This window comes from Salvelinus fontinalis, chromosome 30 (genome assembly GCF_029448725.1).
Source record: "Salvelinus fontinalis isolate EN_2023a chromosome 30, ASM2944872v1, whole genome shotgun sequence".
NCBI lineage: Eukaryota > Metazoa > Chordata > Actinopteri > Salmoniformes > Salmonidae > Salvelinus > Salvelinus fontinalis.
The window spans coordinates 41,271,965-41,297,217 of record NC_074694.1 but is presented as its reverse complement, the minus strand read 5'-3'; the positions used below and the strand labels follow the sequence as shown (position 1 = coordinate 41,297,217).

Genomic DNA, 25,253 nt, shown 5'->3' with positions numbered 1-25,253 from the left:
AGTGAGTCCATGCAACTTATTATGTGACTTGTCAAGCAAATGTTTCCTCCTGAACTTATTTAGGTTTGCCATAACAAAGGGGTTGAATACATATTGACTCAAGACATTTCAGCTTTTCATTTTCTATCAATTAGTTGTGTTTTTTAAAATCTAAAAACATAATTCCACTTCGACATTGTGGGGTATTGTGTGTAGGCCAGTGACACAAAATCTAAATGTTATCCATTTTAAATTCAGGCTGTAACAGAACAAAATGTGGAAAAAAGTAAATGGGTGTGAATACTTTCGGAAGGCACTGTGTTTTGCTCATGTAACAAAGATGTGGATTTGCTTTTGTCCTATTTTTATGCACAGTGGCTACGGTGGACGACTATAGTAAGTGAGAAATGGAGCCTAGGTTATTCTTTTATACAGAGGAGGAAAGAAAGAAAACAAGAGCTGAGATATTTTTGGTGTCTGTATATAAAGTGGTATACGCTGTGGTGGAGTGTAGGCCTATGTGGTCCAGCAAAGTCTTTTTGTGTAGATTCACCAAGAACAAACAATCACATCAGACTAAGAGTTGTAAATTAGCAGGCAAATTAGCATAAAAAAAGACATTGGTCCCTAAACCCACTATAAATGCATTGCACTATCAATGCAAACTAGTTATCACATAACCTTACTATAAACTATAGTGGAATCATCTGGATTGTTTAGTGTGATACAACAGCAGAGCTCTCCTCAAAGTTGATTACTTCTGAAACAGTATGTTTTAGGTGGGCTGAAGAACATGTTTTCACAGTAAGCTCAGCTCTCTCTCTCTCTCACAGTGTGTAGTCAGCACTGGGCTCGAATGAATGTGTCTGATTACAGCTGCTGATGCCCCACTGCGCGTGACAGCTGCATGCACAGTGCAACACAGCCCACACATTTCATTACACCTTGTGTGTGTGCATGTGATCTTGTTCTTCTACCTCGTGGGGACCTAAAACCCCACTAAATCTCCACAAGGATAGTAAAACAAGGAAAATTCTCCCTAGTGGGGACATTTCCCACGTCCCCATGAGGACAGATGCCATTTTAAGCTTAGGGGTTAGGTTTAGGGTCCAATTAGGGTTAGGGTTAGCATTAGGTTAAGGGGTTAGGGTTTAGGGAGGATAGAAAAACAAGTGTGTGCATGCGAGAGAAAGAGAGGCATAAACCCAATCGCACTATCTGTAGTTTACGAAATAGACAGTAAAGAGAGTGGATTGTAATTCCCAATGTGATTCCGTCTGTCTGCTTCCCTCTTGTGCTCAGATTCCGCTCTGCAGTTTGGAGTGGCTCTGGGAGGGATAGATAGAAATATGGGAAATAGACACTACAGCAGCCTGGTAAAGCTCAGCACTGACTGGCCTGGATAACTGTTCATCTCTGAATATTCACCACACCATAATTTTAGAGATACAGAATAAATGTGTGGAGATGCACAATAAATGCTATCTTGACTACTAAATAGCATTCATTGTGTATCTCTTCATATTTCTCCTGTATCTCTAATATTATATCTCCACTGTGGTGAATATTCAGAGATAAACAGTTATCCAGGCCAGTCATTGCTAAGCTTTACCAGGCTCCTGTGAAAACCAACCAATTCCAAGAGTAATTTCAGTGCAAGTTACAGTTTATTCATCAGAATATTTACATACTTACAGAAAAAAAGAAGTCCTTATGCATCTCTTTTTATTCAAATTTTTTGCACATTGTTGAAAGTCCTTGAAAGCCAGCGGTGTACTCACAAAATACCTCCATTATGATTATTCTTCCTCGTTAGCGGCCCTTTAGCTTGCTAGACATTTCTGATGAGTTCTTATCAGTCAGTCGTCGCGGGGTCCCCAGAGCCACAGAGAGGCCCCAAGAGAGGAGCCATATTCACAAAGCTTTGCCCCCGGAGTCTTTCCAGACGAGGGTTTCCTGTTATCATCAGATCAGTCTCAGAGTTAGAAATCACAGGCTGAGGGATTGAGGATTGTTTTTAGACTGCTAACGCCAGCGCTCGATCTGATTTGATTCTTGCTGGAGGATTTGAGGGAAAAAGAAAAAAGCGAAAGAGGAAATCTTTACACATCTCCCGAGTTGACTCTTTGTGAATAGTGGCTTGAATGTGTCGGACTCCTATTCCAACGACGTGTCTGTGTATATGTGGCCATTGAAATGACAACATGCTGTACCGGTATATACATTTCACTGCTTAACATTGTGAGCTGACAGGCATGTTTGCTATGCGCTACAGCTGCTGGTCAACATATTTTGGTCATGAATGTGTTCCCCGGAACAGTGTAATCTATCTATTCATATCTACTGTATGTATCATCTCTCCATTCATATATGTGAGCATGATATGATCAGTTGGTACTGAGTCATCATCAAGAGAGTTAAGCGTGTATATGCTGTAGACATACCGTGCAGAGCCTTCAGAAAGTATTCATACATTCTGTTGTGTTGCAGCCTGAATTCAAAATGGATCACATTTTTTTTTTCTCTCACCCGTCTACACACAATACCCCATAATGACAAAGTGAAAACATGTTAATCATTTCTTCTCTCAAATGTATTTAGAATAAAATACAGAAATCTCATTGACATAAGTATTCACACCCGAGTCAATCCTTTGTAGAAACACCTTTGGCGCCGATTACAGCTTTGAGTCTTGGGTATGTCTGTGTCAGCTTTACACATCTGGATTTGGGGGTTTTCTCTCATTCTTCCTTGCAGATTTTCTCAAGTTCTGTTAAATTAGATGGGCAGCGGTGGCGAACCGCAATCGTCAAGTCTTTCCAGAGATTTTCAATGGAATTCAAGTCTGGGCTTTGGCTGGGCCACTCAAGGACAAACATTCTTGCTCTGAAGCCATTCCAGCATTGCTTTGGTTGTATGCTTGGGGTCATTGTCCTATTGGAACGTAAATCTTCGCCCCCAAGTCTAAGGTCATTAGAACTCTGAAGCAGATGCTCATCAAGGATTTGCCTGTATTCACCTCTATCCTTACCAGTCTCTGCCACTGAAAAGCATCTCCATAGCATGATGCTGCTACCACCATGCTTCATGGTAGGGATGGTGTTAGACGGGTGATGAGCTTCATGCATCAGGCCAAATAGTTACATTTATGTCTCACCAGACCACAGAATCTTTTGCCTTATGCTCTCAGAGTCTTTCATGTGCCTTTTTCTCAGGAATGGCTTCCGTCTGTCCACTCTCCCATAAAGCCCAGATTGGTAAAGTGCTGTAGAGACTGTTTTCCTTCTGGCAGGTTCTGCCATCTCAGCCAAGGAACTCTGTAGTTCTGTCAGAGGTCATTGGGTTGTCCAGGGATGTGACCAATGCAGGTCACCTGCATTGGTCACATCCCTGGACAACTCCCAAGGTCCTTCTTGATCTGTGTCACACAAAACGGGGAGCGTCACAAACACCAGGAATCCTCAACTTAAATTGCTCCAGCTCCACACTTAACGCTACCCCAGGAATCATTCCCTTCAACACTGCCCTGTACCTCAGCGCAAAGCAAGATACAGGTCTTTCCTCAAGTTGATCAGCAAAAAAAACCTGGTTCCACCCTCTTCAAAAATCTCACTTGCACTGGACCAAAAGTATCTTTGCCATAACCAGGTCCGTCGATGCAAAGCTCAGGCTCTGAGCTCCTCACAACACCTTCTACCCCTTCAAATACACCTCCAGAACTCGAACTGACGTCCGGCTCACTCCGGTTGATCTTGACACCAATCTTTTTCGACATACCCTCTCCCTTGTTATTGCTAGCTTCAACAGATTCAAAACTATCCTCTGCCTCCCTCAGTCTTTTCAACCTCCTCTCTCTTTCCCTGCAATCTTCCTCCCTTAACCAATTACCCGACTCCTCCTGAAAATATTAAACTTTTCCAAGCCAAAATCTATTTTTAGCCTTCTTGAGAGACATGCTAAGCCCTGTACTCACTCCACTTCAAACTCGAGCCATCCCTAGCAACAAAAAAATCAAAAACTGTAACGCTTGAATCTCTGACATGCACTGTCAACTGTCGGACCTTATATACTGTACATAGGTGTGTTTCTTTCTAAATCATGTCCAAAACAATGAATTGGCCACGGGAGGACTCCAATCAAGTTGTAGCGACGATTGGAAATTGGATGCACCTGAGCTAAATTTGGAGTGTCATAACAAAAGGGTGTGAATACTTGTAAATGAGATATTTCTGTTCTTCATTGTCAATAAAATTGTAAACATTTCTAAAAACATATTTTCACTTCGTCATAGTTTTTCAAAATCAATTTTGAATTCAGGCTGTAACACATCAAAATGTGGAATAAGTCAAGGGGTCTGAAGGCACTGTATCTAATCTAGCTTTCTTTGGTTATAAAAGAGTAGTGACTGTTCCTTCAGTCAAAGTAATCAAAAGGTATACAATCTAACACGGAATTCTGTACACAATCAATGATAGGTCAATGTTGTCTGTGTGGGCATGGAAGTAATTAATACTAGTAATCTATCTGCCCAATCACATATTGTGATATCGTTGTTAGTTTCAAATTAGAATATAGATGTACTGTACCAGGGGTGGAAGTGGGCGGGAATTCCCAAAGTGAAATCATTTTGAGATTTAAAAATGCGTTGTTTTTTTTACATCGAATCATAGGAATATACATCAGTAAATTCTCAGAGGCTGCGTTTACACAGCCCAATTCTGAAATTTTGTCCACTAATTGGTCTTTTGACCAATGACATCAGATCTTTTAACATCAGATCTTTTTCAGAGCTGATTTGATTGGAATTTAATTTCCCCACCCCTTTGTACTAGGCTTTAGAACATATAGTAACCAGAGCCATACACATACATACAGAACCAGTCAAATGTCTGGACACACCTACTCATTCAAGAGTTTTTCTTTATTTTTTACTATTTTCTACATTGTAGAATAATAGTGAAGACATCACAACTATGAAATAACACATATGGAATCATGTTGTAACCAAAAAAGTGTTAAACCAATCAAAATATATTTTATATTTGAGATTCTTCAAAATAGCCATGCCAAGACTGTGCAAAGCTGTCATCAAGTCAAAGAGTGGCTACTTAAAAATATTTATTGAAAATATATTTTGATTTGTTTAACATTTTTTTTTGGATACTACATGATTCCATATGTGTTACTAGATATTATATATATATTAGATATAAAATGCAAAGTGTGCCAGCTTCAGACTGTAAGATGGAGAAATCTTATAAATACTTTATCAGATGCGTTTGCAGGTCGGTTCTTCAGGAAGACTAAAGAGATTCCCAGTTGAATCATTGTTATCATATACAAATATATTCCATTCCCTCTTCCATGTACAAACTCCTGTCCCACTAGCTATATACAGTATTGTGCAAGCTTAGGAGGAGGACAATTCACCAACATAACCATGTTCAGCACAAATATGATTTTTTTTACAGATTTTTTTTGCCTCATTACTTACAGATATATCAAATGATACATTAAAGGGCAATCACAACACTTTTCAACCTCATATTCATTTTCTCCAGCACCAAACCAGTGTCTGCATATGTGAAAACAGCGCGTTTCTATGATCTATGGTTAAAAAGAGAAGAACCAAGGTCCTAAAAAAATGCTTCTCTGTGACATCACAGGGTAGCATCATTTTTAAAAAACAACATTGATTAGCCAGAGGGCATTTTCTTGCTCCTCACTTCACTGTGTTTGAGAATCACAGTTTTTTTAAATGTTGGAACTTTTGATGATGTCATCTGGGAGAACTTTTAAACTTTATATTTATTTCTACAAAATCATAGAAATGCACCATTTTCACATATGTAGACACTGGTATTGTGCTGGAGATAATGACAATTAGGTTGAAAAATGGTGGAATTGCCCTTTAACCCATTACAGCCTAAGCCCTGTCTAAGCCGGGGAGGTGGGGTGGGGTTCTACTAAGCTATATGTAATTGTTTAAAGAAGGTCATACCAAGCATATTTTTGCTATATGATTTTGAACTTTAAAACCCCTTGATGTATCCCCCAAAAATATTACAAAATAATTTTGTGCAAAAAAAATGTTTGGCCTTACTGCTATTAGCCCATACCAACGCATTGAATAACATATTCACTACATGGAACAACAGATAAAGGAAGTTTGTTCTAAAGTGTCTGTCCTATATCTGAAAGATATAAGAAAGATCAGGAAACATTATATATCATTTTTTTTTTTTTTTTTTTTTTTTTTTACATGTATTTAACCCCTTATTTTTTAGCACTAAACAGTCTCCAGATATACAGTACTTCCATTTTATTCCAACTGGTACGGGGAGAACTTCAACTGATATGTTCGTGACAGTCTCACCTTTCCACAGAGGGGTCATATGAGCGTGTAGCGCAAACTGTTCGGACGCTAAAGACAGAAGTTGGCAGATTGGCTGCACTGACGTCAAACGAGTCCCAAGACTCTTGTGGGGGTCGTAGAGCAAAATGGTTCCGATGCTACAGACAATTTTGTGAGAAGACCACTGCTCTAGCTCTGTCACCTTTCACCTCAGATGCAAAAGTGTGGCATTGGCTGATGCGGTGGATTGAGACACATCCCCATGCAAAAACAGATATCTCTAGCTAAAATGTATAGATTTCTATGGGCATTTTTGTATTATGCTAATTAAATGTCCGTGAGGTGCAGACATCAACTCTAGGGGGTTAAATAAATAACATAGGGGAGAAATTATTATATACAATAGGATTATATACTGTAGGTTAACCTAATGTGCTCAGATCTATATGGATTTCTGATCAGGCCGCAAGATAATACAGATAATCTGCCTATGCGCTTCACCACAGCAAGGTTGTCACAGCAACTACATGCCCTACCCTGCAGGACAAATTCTTACCTACAATCAGTCACAGTCACAACACTGCCATCCTCTCTTCATAACGGCAGGGTAGGGTAGTGGTTAGAGCGTTGGACTAGTAACCGAAAGGTCGCAAGTTCAAATGCTCGAGCTGCCAAGGTACAAATCTGTCGTTCTGCCCCTGAACAGGCTGTTAACCCACTGTTCCTAGGCCGTCATTGAAAATAAGAATTTGTTCTTAACTGACTTGCCTAGTTAAATAAAGGTTAATTTTTTTTAAAAATAACTCTGACCTCTGTCCGCACATTGTCAATCCCTGAAGAACAAACAAACTGGATTTATCCATCTGGCCCCCTAGATAATTCCAGGAATTAATTGTGGTTGGTCTGTATTTCACAAGCCTTATACTGTACATGGGTAGAGAGTCAAACAAAAGCAGGCCACTTTACAGCAAGTAGTAGTGGTAAGGTGTAAGATATAAAAACAAATGGACTGCAAGTTGCCTGGAACCCTCAGGACATTGTCTGTCATGAACCTCGAAGCCATCCTTGTCATTCCCTAAACCTAGTCCCATACATGGACTACTAAACACACAATAAGCCCTCTTGTCTTGTCAAACAAAAAGGCACCCACCTATAAAACAAAACCAAATCTAAAATTACTCCACAATGTAAGTAAAGAATTGTTGCAACTAAAAAGAGGGTGCAGTGTTGCCGTGGCGATCAGATCTTGCTGTTCTCCAGGTGCGAGTCGATGTGCTTGATTAGGGCGTCATCAGGGTAACCCATGGGAAAGATCAGCTGGCACAGAGGGCAGCTCCTCATGTCACTCTCTTCTGTCTCCATCCACAGCTGCAATGAAAACACACACACACAACATTCAGGTCAACAAGCAGTGTGGGTCTATGGCAACAATCAATGATAATAGTTTGACCATTTATGTAATTTCTTGAAGAAAATAAGCTTATATGTAGAGGAGCATCAGAACATATGTCATGTTACACAGAGAATTTCCCATGAAATAGCACAGTGTAGGAAGACATTGGCAAGTCAAGGGCAGTTAATTTACAAAGAGAGAGATTTTGACTGATCGGAATAGCAAGCTAACTGACCCATTTTACAATTTTAGAGAATGTTTTGATATAACAAAGATATTATTATACACTATATTTGGGATAGAGTGTGCGTGTGACTCACATTGATGGAGGGCCAGGACTGGGCGTGGTCTGTGTGCAGGTATCCTGGCGGGTGGCAGGTCAGTGTGTTGGGTCTGGATGGGATGGGGAAGGCCGAGCAGGACGCTGGCCCCTTCATGACCCCATGAGCTGACACATTGTTGGGCACGCCCAGCGTCCGTGGGGGGCTGATGGGGTGCGGACAGGTCCACTCTTCCTCGTCTTCGGAGGACTGCGGAAGCTGGGGGGCAGGCGTGGGGGGAGGCAGGGGTTCAAAGTGCAGGTGAGACCTGGGAGAGACCTCGGACAGGGGGAAGGGCAGCTCTCGAGAGTGGCAGGAAATTTCGTGGAGGCCCACCTCACTCCCTGCCCTCTCTAGCCCAGACTGGGAAGCTCGGAGCTGGCCTCCTCTGTGGGGTGACCCTCCATGCTGGGAGCCTCCATGCTCATGCTGCTGATGCTGCTTGGAGTAGCCGGAGTCCCTGTAGGGCCGGGGTTTGGGCAGGGTGGACACGGGGTCCAGGCTGAAGCGCGGTGGCCGCTGGTAGGCCGAGGGGTCGGCCACCTCGGAGTAGCTCCGTCGGCCCTGGAAGCTGGCCCTCAGATGGTGGCTGGCTGGCCGGCAGGAGTACGAGGCAGGCCCATCGTTGACGTCCAGCAGCGGCGAGCGGCGGTGCATGTCCGGGGAGAGGTGCTGCGGCTGGAGCACCGGGGAGCGGCACTGGGCAATGGGGGAGTGGTGCTGAGGAGGGACGGGGGAGTGGCGTTGGGGGATGGGGGAGTGGCGTTGGGGGATGGGGGAGTGTCGCTGGGGCACGGGGGAGTGGCGTTGGTGAGGGATGGGAGATGGGGGGTGGGAGTGGCGTTGGACTGAGGAGAGAGGAGAGACACGGGGAGTTAGAGAGCAGCACACGAGACAAGACTGCCTGTGGCTGTCTCTGGAAGATCAAAATGATAGATTCTCACCAAAATAGGACTAGAGCCTGTTGTTATTCATAATTACATAAAAGAAGTAACTAGGGTCAGTGTAATATATTTTTGATAATGTTGAAGAAAAAGTGTATAATCTTTCGTATCTATTTTCTTGAATAACATTCCTGTACTTCTCTCTACTGTGTGTCAGACATGCTGTGTTGCTCTGGATTTGCAGTGCAAATGTTTGTCTAATCAAAAGACTCAATTCGCAACAAGCGGCACACCCGACAAGATATGCATAAAAGAAACACCCTTGAATAGATTTATTTTTCCGCTTACCTAAGACACAGATCTCAGATGATGTAGACAATTTTTACAGTACATTATGTTGTGCTTCCTGTAATCATCAGATAACTATCAGCCATCTAGCTAAAAACAAGACTTGCATCGGTGAATCAGAAGCATCTCAAAGGGGAAACGTATGGTTCTGTGGTTGAGTGAAAAAACGATTTAAAAAAAAAAGAGGGGGGTTGCTGTGCTCTCAAACTATCCACAGAAACTTGAAATACAGAGAAAACATAGACTCAAGGAAGAGGATTTTTTGTTGTTGTATTTCAGTACATATACTGTAGTTGTAACTCTGCAACCCCAGGAGAGTAAAAAAACAGCTGCAGGCCTACTTATATCCCAATATAGTCTAGGTCATTCTTCTATTTTTGATCTTGAAACAGGGCTGAGTATGAGCTGAGTATGTAGTTAGAGGCAGGCCAGTAACCGGAGGGTTGCTGGTTCAAATCCCTGAGCTGACTGGGGGGAAATCTGCAGGGAGTGAGCTGTAAGCCATAGTATACTGTACACTACCGTTCAAAAGTTTGGGGTCACTTTTTGAAAGAAAAGCAAATTTTTTTGTCCATTAAAATAACATCAAATTGATCAGAAATCCAGTGTAAATTGCTTCTTTAATCAGAACAACAGTTTTCAGCTGTGCTAAAATAATTGCAAAAGTGTTTTCTAATGATCAATTAGCCTTTTAAAATGACACACTTGGATTAGCCAACACAACGTGCCATTGGAACACAGGAGTGATGGTTGCTGATAATGGGCCTCTGTACGCCTATGTAGATATTCCATTAAAAATCAGCCTTTTCCAGCTACAATAGTCATTTACAACATAAACAATGTCTACACTGTATTTCTGATCAATTTTATGTTATTTTAAAATGTGCTTTTCTTTCAAAAACAAGGATATTTCTAAGTGACCCCAAACTTTTGAATGGTAGTGTATGTCCCATATACTATCTACCTCTGTTTTTCTTTACCCCTCATTTCTCCAGGGGTGTTGCTCTGCAGCAGCCAATGTGCCGCTCCCAGCCTGTGACGTGTGTGTTGTGTGTCAGGTTGAGTACTGTGACAGCACAAAATTAAGAATATCTGTGCAAATGGACCAATCAAGCAAGTATTGTATTGTAAGGTGAGCATGACAATGCTGATTTCAAGATGTGCGTGTAAAGCTTACTCGTTTCCCACCCTGTATTTCAGTATATGTACAGTATAACAAAATACTGTACAAAACATTATGAACACCTGCTCCTTACCATGACATGGACTGACCAGGTGAATCCAGGTGAAAGCTATGATCCCTTATTGATGTCACTTGGCTGTGTAACTCAATATTAGGAAAGTGTTCTTATTGTTTTGTACACTCAGAGCATGCATTAGGGATAGGGAGCAACACCTTTTCGGATTGGGGTTTGCGGTAAAGAGATAGGTGAGAGAAAAGGCTGTTGATACACTGGAAGAGAAAGGTGTTGATTGAATGTTTCCAGCGGACAAAACTGGTTGCAGCAATGTTATTTTAGTGTCTTTTGTGATGTCATGGTAAGGTTGTATAGTGATTGTTGATGTTTTGAATCTTTTTTTTAATACGTTATTAAGATGTAAACTTCTATAGGGATGCTGCTAACCTGGGCTAGCCTGTTTAATGTGGGCCATATATCATTTTCTAGAGATGTTACTAACCTGGGCTATGCTGCTCCTGAGAGACCATCCTCAAGATCTCTTTTTGTTTGGAGCTCAGAGCCTGGAGACGTCCCAACTCCTCAGTTAGCTCTGTGTAGGCTAGCGCCAAATTCACCCTGCAGGGCGAAAGAACAGAGTCAATCAATCAATTGGAGAGATTGACTGCATCACTTCTGGATTTGATTAGAAATATGAATGGGTTAAATTAAAAATGGTCCATTTAATCAACTAACATACAGCTCTGACAGACCCCAGTCTTCGTCTCCAGTATCCATGCTTCAATAGTCTATGTGCTGGGGGGGCCTAAGGTCAGTCTGTCCTGGTGTAATCTGATCTTAAGTATGCTCCCTCTAATTTTCCCATCTCTCTCTCCCCTTCCGGAGGACCTGAGCCCTACGACCATGCCTCAGGACTCCCTGACCTGACGACTCCTGGCTGTCCCCATTCCCAGTCCACCTCGTCGTGCTGCTGTTCCAGTGTTTGCTGTTCTGCCTGCGGCTATGGAATCCTGACCTGTTCACCGGACGTGCTACCTCGTCGTGCTGCTGTTCCAGTTTCTGCTTTTCTAGCCTGTGCTCTGGAACCCTGACCTGTTCACCGGATGTGCTACCTTGACCCGGACCTGCTGTTTCGACCCTCTATAACCACCCTGATTATTATTTGACCCTGCAGGTCATCTATGAACGTTTAAGGACAGATCATTCTTCAAGATGTTCAATGGCCATGGACTCTTGCAATCTTTACCAGGCACAGCCAGAAGAGGACTGGCCACCCTCAGAGAGCCTGGTCCTCTCTAGGTTTCTTCATAGGTTCCAGCCTTTCTAGAGAGTTTTACATCGCCACTGTGCTTCTACAGTATATCTGCATTGCCTTCTCTTTAGGGTTTTAGGCTGGGTTTCTGTATCACTTTGTGACATCTGCTGATATAATCTGCTGTATAAATAAATGTGATTGATTGATTGATACCCCACAAGGCATTCAGGTTTCAAGTTAATGCCACATGCACAAGTACAGTGAAATTCCTTTCTTGCAAACTCAAAACAAAACAATGCAATAATCAAAATCAATGTAATACTAGAAAAAACACACACAAGAAATAAGAAGAAATATGAAGAACACAATAAGTAAGTAAATAAGCATACTATATACAGGGTCTGTTCCAATACCATATTTAAAATGTGCAGGGATACTGGCGTGATGTAGGTAGATACTGTATGTATAGCGGTAAGGTGACTAGCCAACAGGATAGAAGATAAACAGAGTAGCAGCAGCTTGTATGTGAGTGGGTGTGCGTGTGTCAGTATAAATGTATGCGGATATTACAGTGCATTCGGAAAGTATTCAGACCCCGACACTTTTCTACATTTTGTTACGTTACAGCCTTATTCTAAAATTGATTAAATACATGGTTTTCCTTATCAGTCTAAACACAATACCCCATGAGGACAAAGCAAAAACAGGTTTTGAGAATTTTTTGCAAATGTATAATAATAAAGAAATAGAAATAAATGATTTACAGGAGCGGCAGGTGGTTAGAGCGTTGGGCCAGTAACCGAAAGGATGCTATATCGAATCCCCGAGCTGACAAGGTAAAAACTGTTGTCCTGCCCCTGAACAAGGCAGTTATCCCACTGTTCCTAGGTCATCATTGTAAATAGGAATTTGTTCTTAACTGACTTGCCTAGTTAAATAAAGGTAAAAAAAAAAAAAGTACATTCACATAAGTATTCAGACCCTTTGTTATGAGACTCGAAAATGAGCTCAGGTGCATCCTGTTTCCATTGATCATCCTTGAGATGTTTTTACTTTTTAATTCAGATTTGACATGATTTGGAAAGCTGTCTATATAAGGTCCCACAGATGACAGTGAATGTCAGAGCAAAAACCAAGCCATGAGGTCGAGGAATTTTCCGTAGAGCTCTGAGACAGGACTGTGTCGAGGCACAGATCTGGTACCAAAACATTTCTGCATCATTTAAGGTCCCCAAGAACACAGTGGCTTCTATCACTCTTAAATGGAAGAAGTTTGGAGCCACCAAGACACTTCCTTGAGCTGGCCGCCCAGCCAAACTGAGCAATCGGGGTCACTGACAGAACCTCCAGAGTTCCTCTGTGGAGATGGGAGAACCTTTCAGAAGCACCACCATCTATGCAGCACTTCACCAACCAGGCCTTTATGGTAGAGTGGCAAGACGGAAACCACTCCTTCGTAAAAGACACATGACAGCCTGCTTGGAGTTTTCAAAAACGCACCTAAAGACTCTCAGACCATGGGAAAATATTTTCTGTTCTGATGAAACCAAGATTGAACTCTTTGGCCTGAATGCCAAGCGTCACGTCTGGAGGAAACCTGGCACCATCTCTACGGTGAAGCATGATGGTGGCAGCATCATGCTGTGGGGATGTTTTTCAGCGGCAGAGACTGGGAGACAAGATTGAGGCAAAGTACAGAGAGATCCTTGATGAAAACCTGCTCCAAAGCACTCAGGACCTCAGACTAGGGCAAAGGTTCACCTTCCAACAGGATAACGACCCTAAGCACACAGCCAAGACAATGCAGGAGTGGCTTCGGGACAAGTCTCTGAATGTCCTTGAGTGGCCCAACCAGAGCCTGGACTTGAACCCGATCAAACATCTCTGGAGAGACCTGCAAACAGCTGTGAAGCGATGCTCCCCATCCAACCTGACAGAGCTTGAGAGGATCTGCAGAGAAGAACTCCCCAATACAGGTGTCATACCCAAGAAGACTCGAGGCTGTAATCACTGCCAAAGGTGCTTAAAGAAAGTACTGAGTAAAGGGTCTGGAGATGTCTAAAAACCTGTATTTGCTTTGTCAATATGGGGTATTGTGTGTAGACTGATGTGAAAAACAAACAATTTAATCCATTTTGGAATAAGACCGTAACGTAACTAAATGTGGAAAAAGTCAAGTGGTCTGAATACTTTCCGAATGAGTAGGTGATGGAGTCAGTGTGTGTGTGTAGGGCCCTGTGAGTGTGCATAAAGACAGTGCAAAAATAAAAAATAAAAGGTCAATAAAGATATAAGGTTAACTCAGATCGTCTGTATAGCTATTTTGTCAGCTACTGTATTTATCAGTCTCATTGCTTGGGGATAGAAGCTGTTCAAGAGCCTGTTGGGGCCAGACTTGATGCACTGGTACCGCTTGCCGTGCGGAAGCAGAGAGAATAGTCTATGGCTTGGGTGGTTGCCTGATATAGAGGTCCTCGATGGCAGGGAGCTCGGCCCCAGTGATGTGCTGGGCTGTATGCACCACCCTCTGTAGCGCCATGCAATTGAGGGCGGTGCTATTTCCATACCAGGCAGTGATGCAGCCAGTCAAGATACTCTCAGTGGTACAGCTGTAGAACGCTTAGAGGATTTGAGGGCATGCTCACCACCACTCCCCATTTCCAGTAGTCCACGATCAGCTCCTTTGTCTTACTGATGTTGAGGGAGAGGTTGTTGTTCTGGCACCACATTGCCAGGTCAATGACCTCCTCCCTGTAGGCTGACTCATTGTTGCCGGTGATCAGGCCTACCACCATTGTGTCGTCAGCAAACTTGATGATGGTGTTGGAGTCGTGGGTGAACAGGGAGTACAGGAAGGGACTACGCACACACCCCTGCGGGGCCCCCGCGTTGAGGGTCAGCGTGGCAGAGGGGATGTTGCCTACCCTCACCACCTGGGGTCGGCCCGACAGGAAGTCCAGCATCCAGTTGCAGAGGGAGGTATTCAGACCCAGATTCCTAAGCTTAGTAACGGATTTAGAGGGGACAGTGTTGTTGAAAGCTGAGCTGTAGTCAATGAACAGCATTCTCACATAGGTATTCCTCTCATCTAGGTGGGGGAGGGCAGTGTGAAGAGCAATTGAGATTGCGTCATCTATGGATCTGTTGTGCCGGTATGCAAATTGTAGTGGGTCTAGGGTGTCTGGGATGGTGGAGTTAATGCGTGCCATAACCAGCCTCTCAAAGCACTTCATGATTACAGAAGTGAGTGCTACAGGGAGGTAGTCATTGTGGCATGAAGCCTTAGAGTTCTTGGGAACAGGATTGATGGTGGTCATGTTTAAATATGGGGGGATTACAGACTGGGACAAGGAGAGATTGAAGATTACAGTGAATATGCCTGCCAACTGCTCTGCAGTGAGAACACGCCTTGGAATAACGTCGGGCCCAGTGGCTTTGCGGGTGTTGACCCGATGAAAGACCTTTGTCACGTCGGCCTCGGAGAGGGAGATCACTCAGTCCTCTGGGCCGGTGCGGGCCCTCACACACGGTACAGTGTTGTTATTGTCGAAGCGTGCAGGAAATGCATCGAGTTCGTCTGGAAGACAGGCATCGTTGGGCAGATCACGGCTGGGTCTTTCTTTGTAATCCGCAATGGACTGTAGCCCCTGCCACATGCAGCAGGCGTCGGAGCCTGTGTCGTACGATTCCACCTTATTCCTATATTGTCCTTCTACTCGTTTGATGACTCTGCGGAGGTCATAGCAGGACATCTTGTTCTTAATCCTGTCCTCGGCCGTAGCCTCAGAGTTGTCTATGACAGCTCTGTGTGTGGTAACCATGTCCTTTAGTTCAGCTCCAACCTCTGTATTAATCCAGGGCTTTTGATTAGAGGGAAGTAACGAACCCTCACCGTGGGGACAACGTCTCTGATACATTTTTATACTCTCCCAGGGGTCTCTTCATAAACCCCAAGTCCAAAACAAATTCAAGGCAACGCACAGTATTATATAGAGCTATGATTGCATTGAACTCCCTGCCATCACAAATCACTCAAGCAAACAGCAAAATGTGCATTAAAAACACATTAAATAGCACCTCACATCACAACGCCTCTCCCGCTTTGAAATCATGCTACTACATTGCTTCAAATGTGTACACGCTAATGCGTGAGGTTACCTGACCTAATGCATTCCAGTTTTCAAATGTCTACGGTTAATTCACATTTACCGTCTATCAAAGCAGTTCCTAGATGCATTTCTTCCTCATCTCCAGATTGACTGAATACCAATGACATTGGTATTCATATCATTACGTAATATAAAGAGTATTTTTTAGAATACCAATCATACAAATCACACATGAATCACACTATTGTGTAGCAGTCAGCCAGCCGTACAGTAACTCTCGCAGGGTATATATTGACAGAGCAGCTCTATTTCCAGCTGCCTAAATATTACACACAGGCATTTGCTTCACCATGGCAACGAGGCAGCTATTTCAAACAGCTCTGTTACAAGGCAACACCGGTGGTAATCGAAAACATAGAGAGAAAGGGAGGTGGTTGTGGCAGATAGATGCCAGCAGTGTGCATCTGCTATCCAGACTAAGATCTGACAAAAACATAGCCTATCTGAACTTACAAACCAATTTCCCAAAAGCTTTTTGTTATTTATGTGGACTTGAACACTATCATTTCACACATTGATGATGGTGGTAGATAAAGATGGTAAAATGACTGGTAAAAAACGGACACCTTACTGAATAAGGTGCTACAGTAGTAATGGAAAATGTGACGCTTGGAGAAAGAAATGAAAGTCTCACGTTCTATGGCTGTGTTTACATGGGAAGCCCAATTCTGTATGTTTTTTTCCCTCATTAATTGGTCAGATCAGATCAGCTCTGAAAAAGAGCTGATGTGAAAAGATCTGATGTGATTGGTCAAAATACCAATAAGTGGGATAAAAGATCCGAATTGGGTTGCCTGTGTAAACGCAGCCTATTGGTCTTTGCTGTGTGATTTAATTTATTGTTTAACTTCAGCAGCGTTTCAGTAATATTTTACAGACGATAGTTAAATAAAGCGGTGTGATAAATGCGACTGCAGTGAAAAATAGAGTGCATCTTTCATCTCCTTTTCAGAAATACAAGATGGCAAATAATAGTTTGTTTGGACTGGACCTGTAGAGCATCTTTCTTGGCTCTTTATCCAGAAGAGAAGCAATGATTTAGACAACTGACAAAGGTCATGACCTATACTGTATGTGTAACGGATGTGAAATGGCTAGCTAGTTAGCGGGTGCGCGCTAGTAGCATTTCAATCAGTTACGTCACTTGCTCTGAGACTTAAGTAGTGTTGCCCCTTGCTTTGCAAGGGCCTCGGCCTTTGTGGAGCGATGGGTAACGACCGTGCTTCGTGGGCAACCGTTGTTGATGTGTGCAGAGGGTCCCTGGTTCGCGCCCGGGTCGGGGCGAGGGGACGGTTTAAAGTTATACTGTTACATTGATGCTGTTGACCCGGATCACTGGTTGCTGCGGAAAAGGAGGAGGTTGAAAGGGGGGTGAGTGTAACGGATGTGAAATGGCTAGCTAGTTAGCGGGTGCGCGCTAGTAGCATTTCAATCAGTTACGTCACTTGCTCTGAGACTTAAGTAGTGTTGCCCCTTGCTTTGCAAGGGCCGTGGCCTTTGTGGAGCGATGGGTAACGATGCTTCGTGGGCGACCGTCGTTGATGTGTGCAGAGGGTCCCTGGTTCGCGCCCGTTTCGGGGCGAGGGGACGGTTTAAAGTTATACTGTTACATATGAACCATGTACTGTATCATATTTTCCAGCAGAAATATTGCCCCAAACCTTATGTAATATTATACAATTGATTGACTTCTGACATTTGTGTAAGCACAACCCCATTTGGGGATGAAAAGAGGGAACTAGGGAGGAATTAGAATACATTCAGTGCCTATCATAAGTATTCACCCGCTTTGATTTCTTCACATTTTAGTATGTTACAAAGTGGGATTAAATTGTCATTTTTGTAATCAATCTGCACGAAATACCCTAATGTCAAAGTGGAAGATTTGTTTAATTCTGGGAGGGGGGGTGAATGATAAATAAAACACTAATATACTTTGATTAGATAAGTATTCACCCTACTAAGTCAAAACATGTTAGAACACGTTCTTGGCTAAGAAGGTAACACCTTCTTGAGCTTTGCACACGTGGAGTGTGCAGTATTTGCCCATTATTATTTTCAAAAATCTTCAAGCTCTGTTAAGGTGTTGGGGATCATGGTTAGACAGCGATTTCAAGTCTTTCCATAGCTTTTCAAGCAGATTTAGGTCAGAACTTGGCCACTCAGGAACATTCAGGAACAGTCTTCTTGGTAAGCAACTCCATTGTAGACTTGGCCTTATGTGGTAGGTTATTGTTCTGCTGAAAGGTGAATTCCTCTCCTAGTGTCTGGTGTAAAGCAGACAAGCAGGTTTTTCTCTAGGATTTTGCCTGTGCTTAGCGCCATCCAGTTTTTTTTTATCCTGAAAAACTCCCCAGTCTTTGCCGATGTCAAGCATACCCATACCATGATGCAGCCACAACCATGCTTGAACATATGGAGGCAGTTACTCTGTGATGTGTTGTTGGATTTGCCTCAAACTTAAGGCTTTACATTAAAGCCAAAACGTGTATTCCTATGCCTTGTTTTTTGTTGTTGCAGTATTAATTTAGTGCCTTGTTGCATACAGGATGCATGTTTTGGGAATATTCTGAATTCTAAAAAATATTTTCACTCAGTCATTTAGGTAATTACAACTACAACTACAAATCTTGTTGATCCATCCTTAGTTTTCTCCAATCAAAGCCATTGAACTCGGTAGCTGTTTTAAAATCACCAATGGCCTCATGGTAACATCCCTGAGCAGTTTCTTTCCTGTCCTGCAGCTCAGTTCAGAAGGACAACTATCTTTTGATGTGTCTGGGTGGTTTAATACATCATCCACAGCAGAATTATTAACTTGGCCATGCTTAAAGAGATATTTAATGTCTGATTTGTTATTGTTACCCATCTACAAATCACTGCTCTTCTTTAAGAGGCTTTTTTTTAAAGCTCCCTGGTCTTTGTAGTTGACTCTATGCTTGAAATTCAATATTTGACTGAGGGACTTTACAGATGTTGTATGTATGGGAGACAGAGGAAGGATTAGTAACTCAAATGTCATGAAGTGAGTCCATGTAACTTACTATGTGATTTGTAAAGGCACATTTCACTCCTGAACTAATTTAGGCTTGCTTAAACGAAGGTGATCAATACTTATGCAACAACTATATTTTCGTTATATAATTTGTATTAATTTGATAAAAAAATATAATTTTCTTTTCACTTTGACATTAGGGAGTATTTTGGGTAGATCAATGAACAAGTTATATATTTTAAAATCTACTTCAATCCCACTTTGTAAATCAACAAAATGTGAAAAAATCCAAAGGGGAAGAATAAGTATGATATCTTCTGTATGTACTGTAGATATGCTGTGGTAGATAGGTGTCAGTCTGTATCCAGACAGATCTGTTAAAGCTTATCTGAGCTCTCGAACCAATATCCATAACAAATCTGACTCAGCTAACTCTACATAGTGATAGCAAGACATATAGAGAAAGATTTTCAACGGACAAACAACTTCTTCTTCAGACTTCAACTGTACAACGGCGAATCTGGAAACATCTCAATTAATTTATATGGTCATGCCAATTATAGAGCCAACAAGAGAAGTCTCACCTTGTCATAGGAAAATGATGAGTACTCTCCACAACCCACTGAATAACTTCATTGAGTCTTAATGTGTTAGGTTTTTTGTGTGTAGGAGGGGAGAGGGAGGGAGTAGAAAACATACCCCATTTTGCCTGGAGGTTTTTGACCAGTAAACACTGAACCATTAGCTAAAGGAAATGGCAGTCATCATGAGTAATCATTGTTGAATCTTTTCCATGAACACATGAACTGTCATCACAATATATTTCAGCCAGGAGAATGGTGTTGACCCCAGAAATGAATTACAGCTAGATCTGTTTACCGAAGAAACATGTCATCACATTTCCATTTTAGGGTCTCGATAGAACCTCTATTTTGAGGAAAATTGAGAACTTCAACAAAATCATTTCGACCACAGACAACGCATTCATACATTCCATCACTTAGTTAGTCCTTCAGACAGACCTACCAAGTCCTCCCACTATGTTTCTGTATGACTCAGACAGGGCTATTGAGTGGGCTTTTGAAGCCCCTTCAACACCTTCACAACAACCTGAAAATAGAAGAGATCATACATAACTTACAGGAACCGTGGAAGCCATTGATGAGAGTAGGAGCCCTTATTCCCTCCTTCCTAACTGCCTCTATCGAACGCGTTCATGAATATGGAAGTACCGGTATTCTATTTGAGAGCTGAAATCTCCTTTCCTTCTTTTACAGTCCAAGGGGGATGTCTGAGTGACTATCTACACCTCGGTTACAGTCTCAAGTCTCTTGGATTTTCCATGCACCAAACTGTATTTATTGACTATTTTGACATCCGCGACTCTTCCTTTCCACACTTCTGCGCACACAATTCTCAACTTCGCCTGGAGCCGCTCGACAATCTTTGAAAAGCACGGCTTGGAATGCAACACATTTCACTCACACGCGTGTGATCTCTTATGTTTGCTCATCAAACCTACCAAGACTTCAATTGTACTGTAGCCCCCTTTGCTTTGGAAAAGCTATTTGGAGGTGTGTGTGTGTGTGTGTGTGTGTGTGTGTGTGTGTGTGTGTGTGTGTGTGTGTGTGTGTGTGTGTGTGTGTGTGTGGGAGGAGAGATGATGAGTGTGTATCTAGCGAGAGGAGATTCATGACAGCCAATCTATATGCTGGTGTGTGTGGGTGAGGAATTGTGTGTGGGCCGTATGAGCTGGAGCTGACCTCTGAATACACATTAGAGAGTACGGACTGTAGGCTTGCTGTTTCTGTAACTGCTACACAGCTTTTTGTTTGTGTGCTCTAACATCTATTTTGCCATACTACTATTGAGTACAGCCTGTCTGCTGTCACTCAACTGTAAGTAACGCAGATCCTAAACATAACTCAACATATCCACTACCGTTCAAAAGTTTGGGGTCACGTAGAAATGCCATTGTTTTCCATGAAAACCTATATGAAATGAGTTGCAAAATGAATAGGAAATATAGTCAAGACATTGACAAGGTTCTAAATAATGAGTTTTAATTGAAATAATAATTGTGTCCTTCAAACTTTGCTTTCGTCAAAGAGTCCTCCATTTGCAGCAATTACAGCCTTGCTGAAAAATATACTTTATGTATTTCACCGAAAATCACTCATATTTATTTACATTTATTATTTTAAGGTTATTTTAAGATGTATTTCATTACTTTCAAGAGTGAATTATTTTATTGTATTTATTTTTCTAAATTGTGTTAATGCTGTGATGTCATCAAAGGGAGCCATGCTCTTACTCCTCAGTTTGCTCAGAGCGTGATGAGGAGAGGCAAATATACTTGTTTGGAGTCCAGACTACAGCAGTAACTTTTGCCTTGTATTTGTATCCATTCCATGCAGTCATTAAGCGAGAGACAACCGGCTGAATTGTGTCCAGAGTCTCATCTTCCACCTACACCTTACCAGAACACAACGCAGAAAGGTACCGGTGCAGAACCGGTTACATTGGTGCCGTGACCCGGATCAACGTGGATCATTGTGAATTGCCATTTATCAACACCAGCTTGTTCGCCGGGAGTTGCTATGCTATAAATAGGTTGGAAGTGAAATCTCTTACACACGCAAGGGAACATTTTTTATGTTTCGTTAGGGATATCTCTTAGATTAACTGATTCATTTGAAATTGTTGATACATATATTTCATTTTATTTGCGTATATTGATAGTGAATATGACTTATATTGTTGGAAAAGGAGACTGTGTTTTCAGTGATGAGCTTGTACTGGGTCTTGGGAGAGGGAGGTTTTTCAGGGAGTTGCCTCAGACCACAGCTGGAACTATAGATGTAGTAGATTGACCAAAGTTTTGCTCTACTCGGGTGCCTAACGACACACCCTCAGCGCCTGTAATTATGCCGTGTGACACTCACTCAGATAGTTCAGAGGTGGCCAGTCCTGACTTGGGAAATCTTACCACACGACTCGCCCATCAGATAGGACCGTCTATATCAGCTCAGATTAGGAAGGAAGGTGAGAGGAAGGAGGATAGAGGAGCACATGCTCAGAGCACCAGTGCAGGGCAGACATTCACTGACACACCCTCCCTTCATTTATCTGGTATGAAGTTGGTCGTGCAGTCTGACGTGAGAGAGCCTCCGTGTTTCAGAGGGGATGGTACTCAGTACATGAATGGGAGGAACTCGTGTACGTTTACCTGAGAAAGAGGGGCGTGCCGGTTATAGAACAGTCACAGGAGATCATGTCCAAGCTTATGGGTAGAGCTAGAGACATCGTAAAGATAACACTCCCCAGCAATACATCTCTGAAACCTCACGAGAACCCTAAAGTGATAATAGATGTACTGAAACAACATTTCAGTGAGTTAACATATTCATCCATGCCTCTTGCCGATTTTTACAACACTGTGCCAGTACTAGGGGAAAATGCCATGGAGTACTGGATCCGGTTGAACAAGGCAGTAGATGTGGCCGACGAGTGTTTGAGGAGGCAGGGTCGGAGCATCGAGGACTCCAGCCGAGAGGTAACGATGATGTTTGTGAAACACTGCCCAGATCCTTCTCTTTCTGCGGTTTAAAGTTCAAAACAGCTGATAGGTGGCCAGCAACTGAGATACAAGAACGTCTAGACGAGTATCAGTCTGAAATGAAAGCCCAAATGTTGACCAGGTCAAAGCGCCCTGCTGCTGTGAGACAGGTGGCCACACATGTCCAGACGCCTGTACTTGAAGATGAAGTTACATCCTGTCCAGTGTCTCCTAACCAGAGTGAGGTAATTGTCACACCCTCTAATCAAACTTTAGGGAAACTGCATGCAAACGTTGATAAGTCTACTTGATCGTGTGCTAACGCAGAACACTCAGACAGCAGTAAGACCACAGAACCCACCTAACCAAGGGTAATCTTACAGGAAATACTGCAAGGTGTGTAACGGTTCAAACCACTCTACACTTGCACACTGTGGAAGGGAGGGTGTTTGTCATGCTTTGAGTCAGGTCACTGGAAGAAAAACTGTCTGACGTCTGGGCCTAGATGCAGTGAGGAGCACACGCAGAGCCGTTAAACTAGCGGGCCCGCATTTGGAGGGGGGATATGCGGGTCAAGAGAAACAAACCCTTGAGTTTGATGAAGATTTAGAGCGACAATATGTGAACGCATGTAGTACAACACCAGAAGGGGTTCGGGTCATAGCGCAGAATATACAAAGAGTAACGCCATTTGATGAACTGTTTTATGCACCAGTCACTGGAAATAACCAGTTCCAATTTAAAAGGATGCTTGACACCGGCTCCATGGCCTGTACTTTAAGCGAAGCAGCCGAACAAAGAATGCTTGCGGAAAATATTAGTCTAGAGAAGAAGCCACTATCAGAGCCAGTCATTCTCGTTGCTGTAGGGGGAAAACGGCACAACCAAAATGCATGTATGAAGTTGACCTTAACGTGTATGGGATTAGTTGTTTAGTCCCTGTGCTCATAGTCCCAGGTCAGCATGATGATCTCATTCTCGGTACAAACTTGATAAAACACATTATGCATCAAATGAAGGGTACTGACGTGTACTGGAGACTCATATCAGAATGTACTCCGCAGCCATCACCTGCAGGTGAATACTTCTTGAACATGATGTCTAACCTGACATGTTGGCAGAGTGAAGAAATTCCCAGAAAAATAGGGACAGTCAAAATCAACCAGGCAGTCGCACTCCTCGCTAAACAAGAGCATCTAGTATGGGGAAGGCTTCCCAACAGCGTGCCAATGTCTCCAGGGAGCACTATTTTGGTCAATCCCACATCATCCAAGACCATGCCACGAAATATCATGGTGGGTCGAGTCATCACACCCATGTGGGGCGACAGGTGGGTGCCCATGAAAGTCACTCACCTATCGGACAAACCTATCACTCCAAAGAGAAACTGCAAGCTGGCTGATGTGTCTCCCTGTCTGGATGTGGAGGACTTCACCATTTTCCAAGGCTCCTGCAAGATGGAAGGGTGAACTCTAGGGAAGCAGCCCATCACAACTGACTCCGTGGATTTGAAGCAGAGACTGCTAGATGTAGGGTTGGGAGAGATTGACATCGAACCCTGTTAAATCAGTCAAGCATCAAGAGAGGAATTAGTTCAGTTACTTATTAACTACAACGATGTGTTCTCCAAGAGCGCTCTGGATTGTGGCGAAGCCAAGGGCTTTGAGCATCGCATTCGACTCACAGATGACAGACCATTTCACTTACCATATCGGAAGGTTCCGCCTGCCCATTACCAGAAACTACGACAAGTGTTGACGGAAATGGAGGAACAGGAATTAATCAGGAAATCTGTTAGCGAATATGCTTCCCCTCTAGTAATGGTGTGGAAGAAAGACGGTGGGCTTTGTATATGTACAGATTTCAGATGGCTAAATGCAAGGACACTCAAAGATGCACATCCACTTCCACACCAATCTGACTGTCTTGCAGCCCTAGGGGGAAACACTTACATGGAGTTGACGTCAGGCTTTTACAACATACCTGCAGTTGAAGTCGGAAGTTTACATACACTTAAGTTGGAGTCATTAAAACTCGTTTTCAACCACTCTTGTCAACAAACTATAGTTTTGGTAAGGGTTAATGATGCTGTTGACCGTAAAGGCCCAGTGCAGTCAAAAACGTGGTTTCCTGTGTTTTATATACAGTTGAGGTCGGAAGTTTACATACACTTAGATTGGAGTCATTAAAACTCGCTTTTTAAACACTCCACAAATTTCTTGTTAACAAACTATAGTTTTGGCAAGTCGGTTAGGACATCTACTTAGTGCATGACACAAGTAATTTTTCCAACAATTGCTCACAGACAAATTATTTCACTTATAATTCACTATTCCAGTGGGTCAGAAGTTTACATACACTAAGTTGACTGTGCCTTTAAACAGTTTGGAAAATTTCTGAAAATTATGTCATGGATTTAGAAGCTTCTGATAGGCTAATTGACATCATTTGAGTCAATTGGAGGTGTACATGTGGATATATTTCAAGGCCTACCTTCAAACTCAGTGCCTCTTTGCCTGACTTTCAAAAGAAATCAGCCAAGACCTCAGAAAAAAAATTGTAGACCTCCACAAGTCTGTTTCATCCTTGGGAGCAATTTCCAAACGCCTGAAGGTACCACATTCATCTGTACAAACAATAGTTCGCAAGTATAAACACCATGGGACCACACAGTCGTCAGACCGCTCAGGAAGGAGTAGCGTTCTGTCTCCTAGAGATGAATGTACTTGGTGCGAAAAGTGAAAATCAATCCCAGAACAACAGCAAAGGACCTTGTGAAGATGCTGGAGGAAACAGGTACAAAATTATCTATATCCAC

General features: G+C 42.7%; 1 protein-coding gene across 3 annotated transcripts in view; it reads right to left on the bottom strand.

Annotated features, from left to right (window-relative positions):
* Nucleotides 1-1,687: 1,687 nt before the first annotated feature.
* Nucleotides 1,688-25,253, bottom strand: part of LOC129829232 (TANK-binding kinase 1-binding protein 1-like) — a 141,933-nt gene continuing 118,367 nt past the window's right edge. For all 3 annotated transcript variants that reach the window (XM_055890896.1, XM_055890898.1, XM_055890897.1), the window contains exons 8-10: nucleotides 10,960-11,075; nucleotides 8,048-8,895; nucleotides 1,688-7,702 (exon numbers count right to left, since the gene is read on the bottom strand). In XM_055890896.1, coding sequence (XP_055746871.1) covers nucleotides 7,574-7,702; nucleotides 8,048-8,895; nucleotides 10,960-11,075 — 1,093 coding nt within the window. In that variant the 3' untranslated portion in view covers nucleotides 1,688-7,573. The remainder of the gene's footprint in view (nucleotides 7,703-8,047; nucleotides 8,896-10,959; nucleotides 11,076-25,253) is intronic.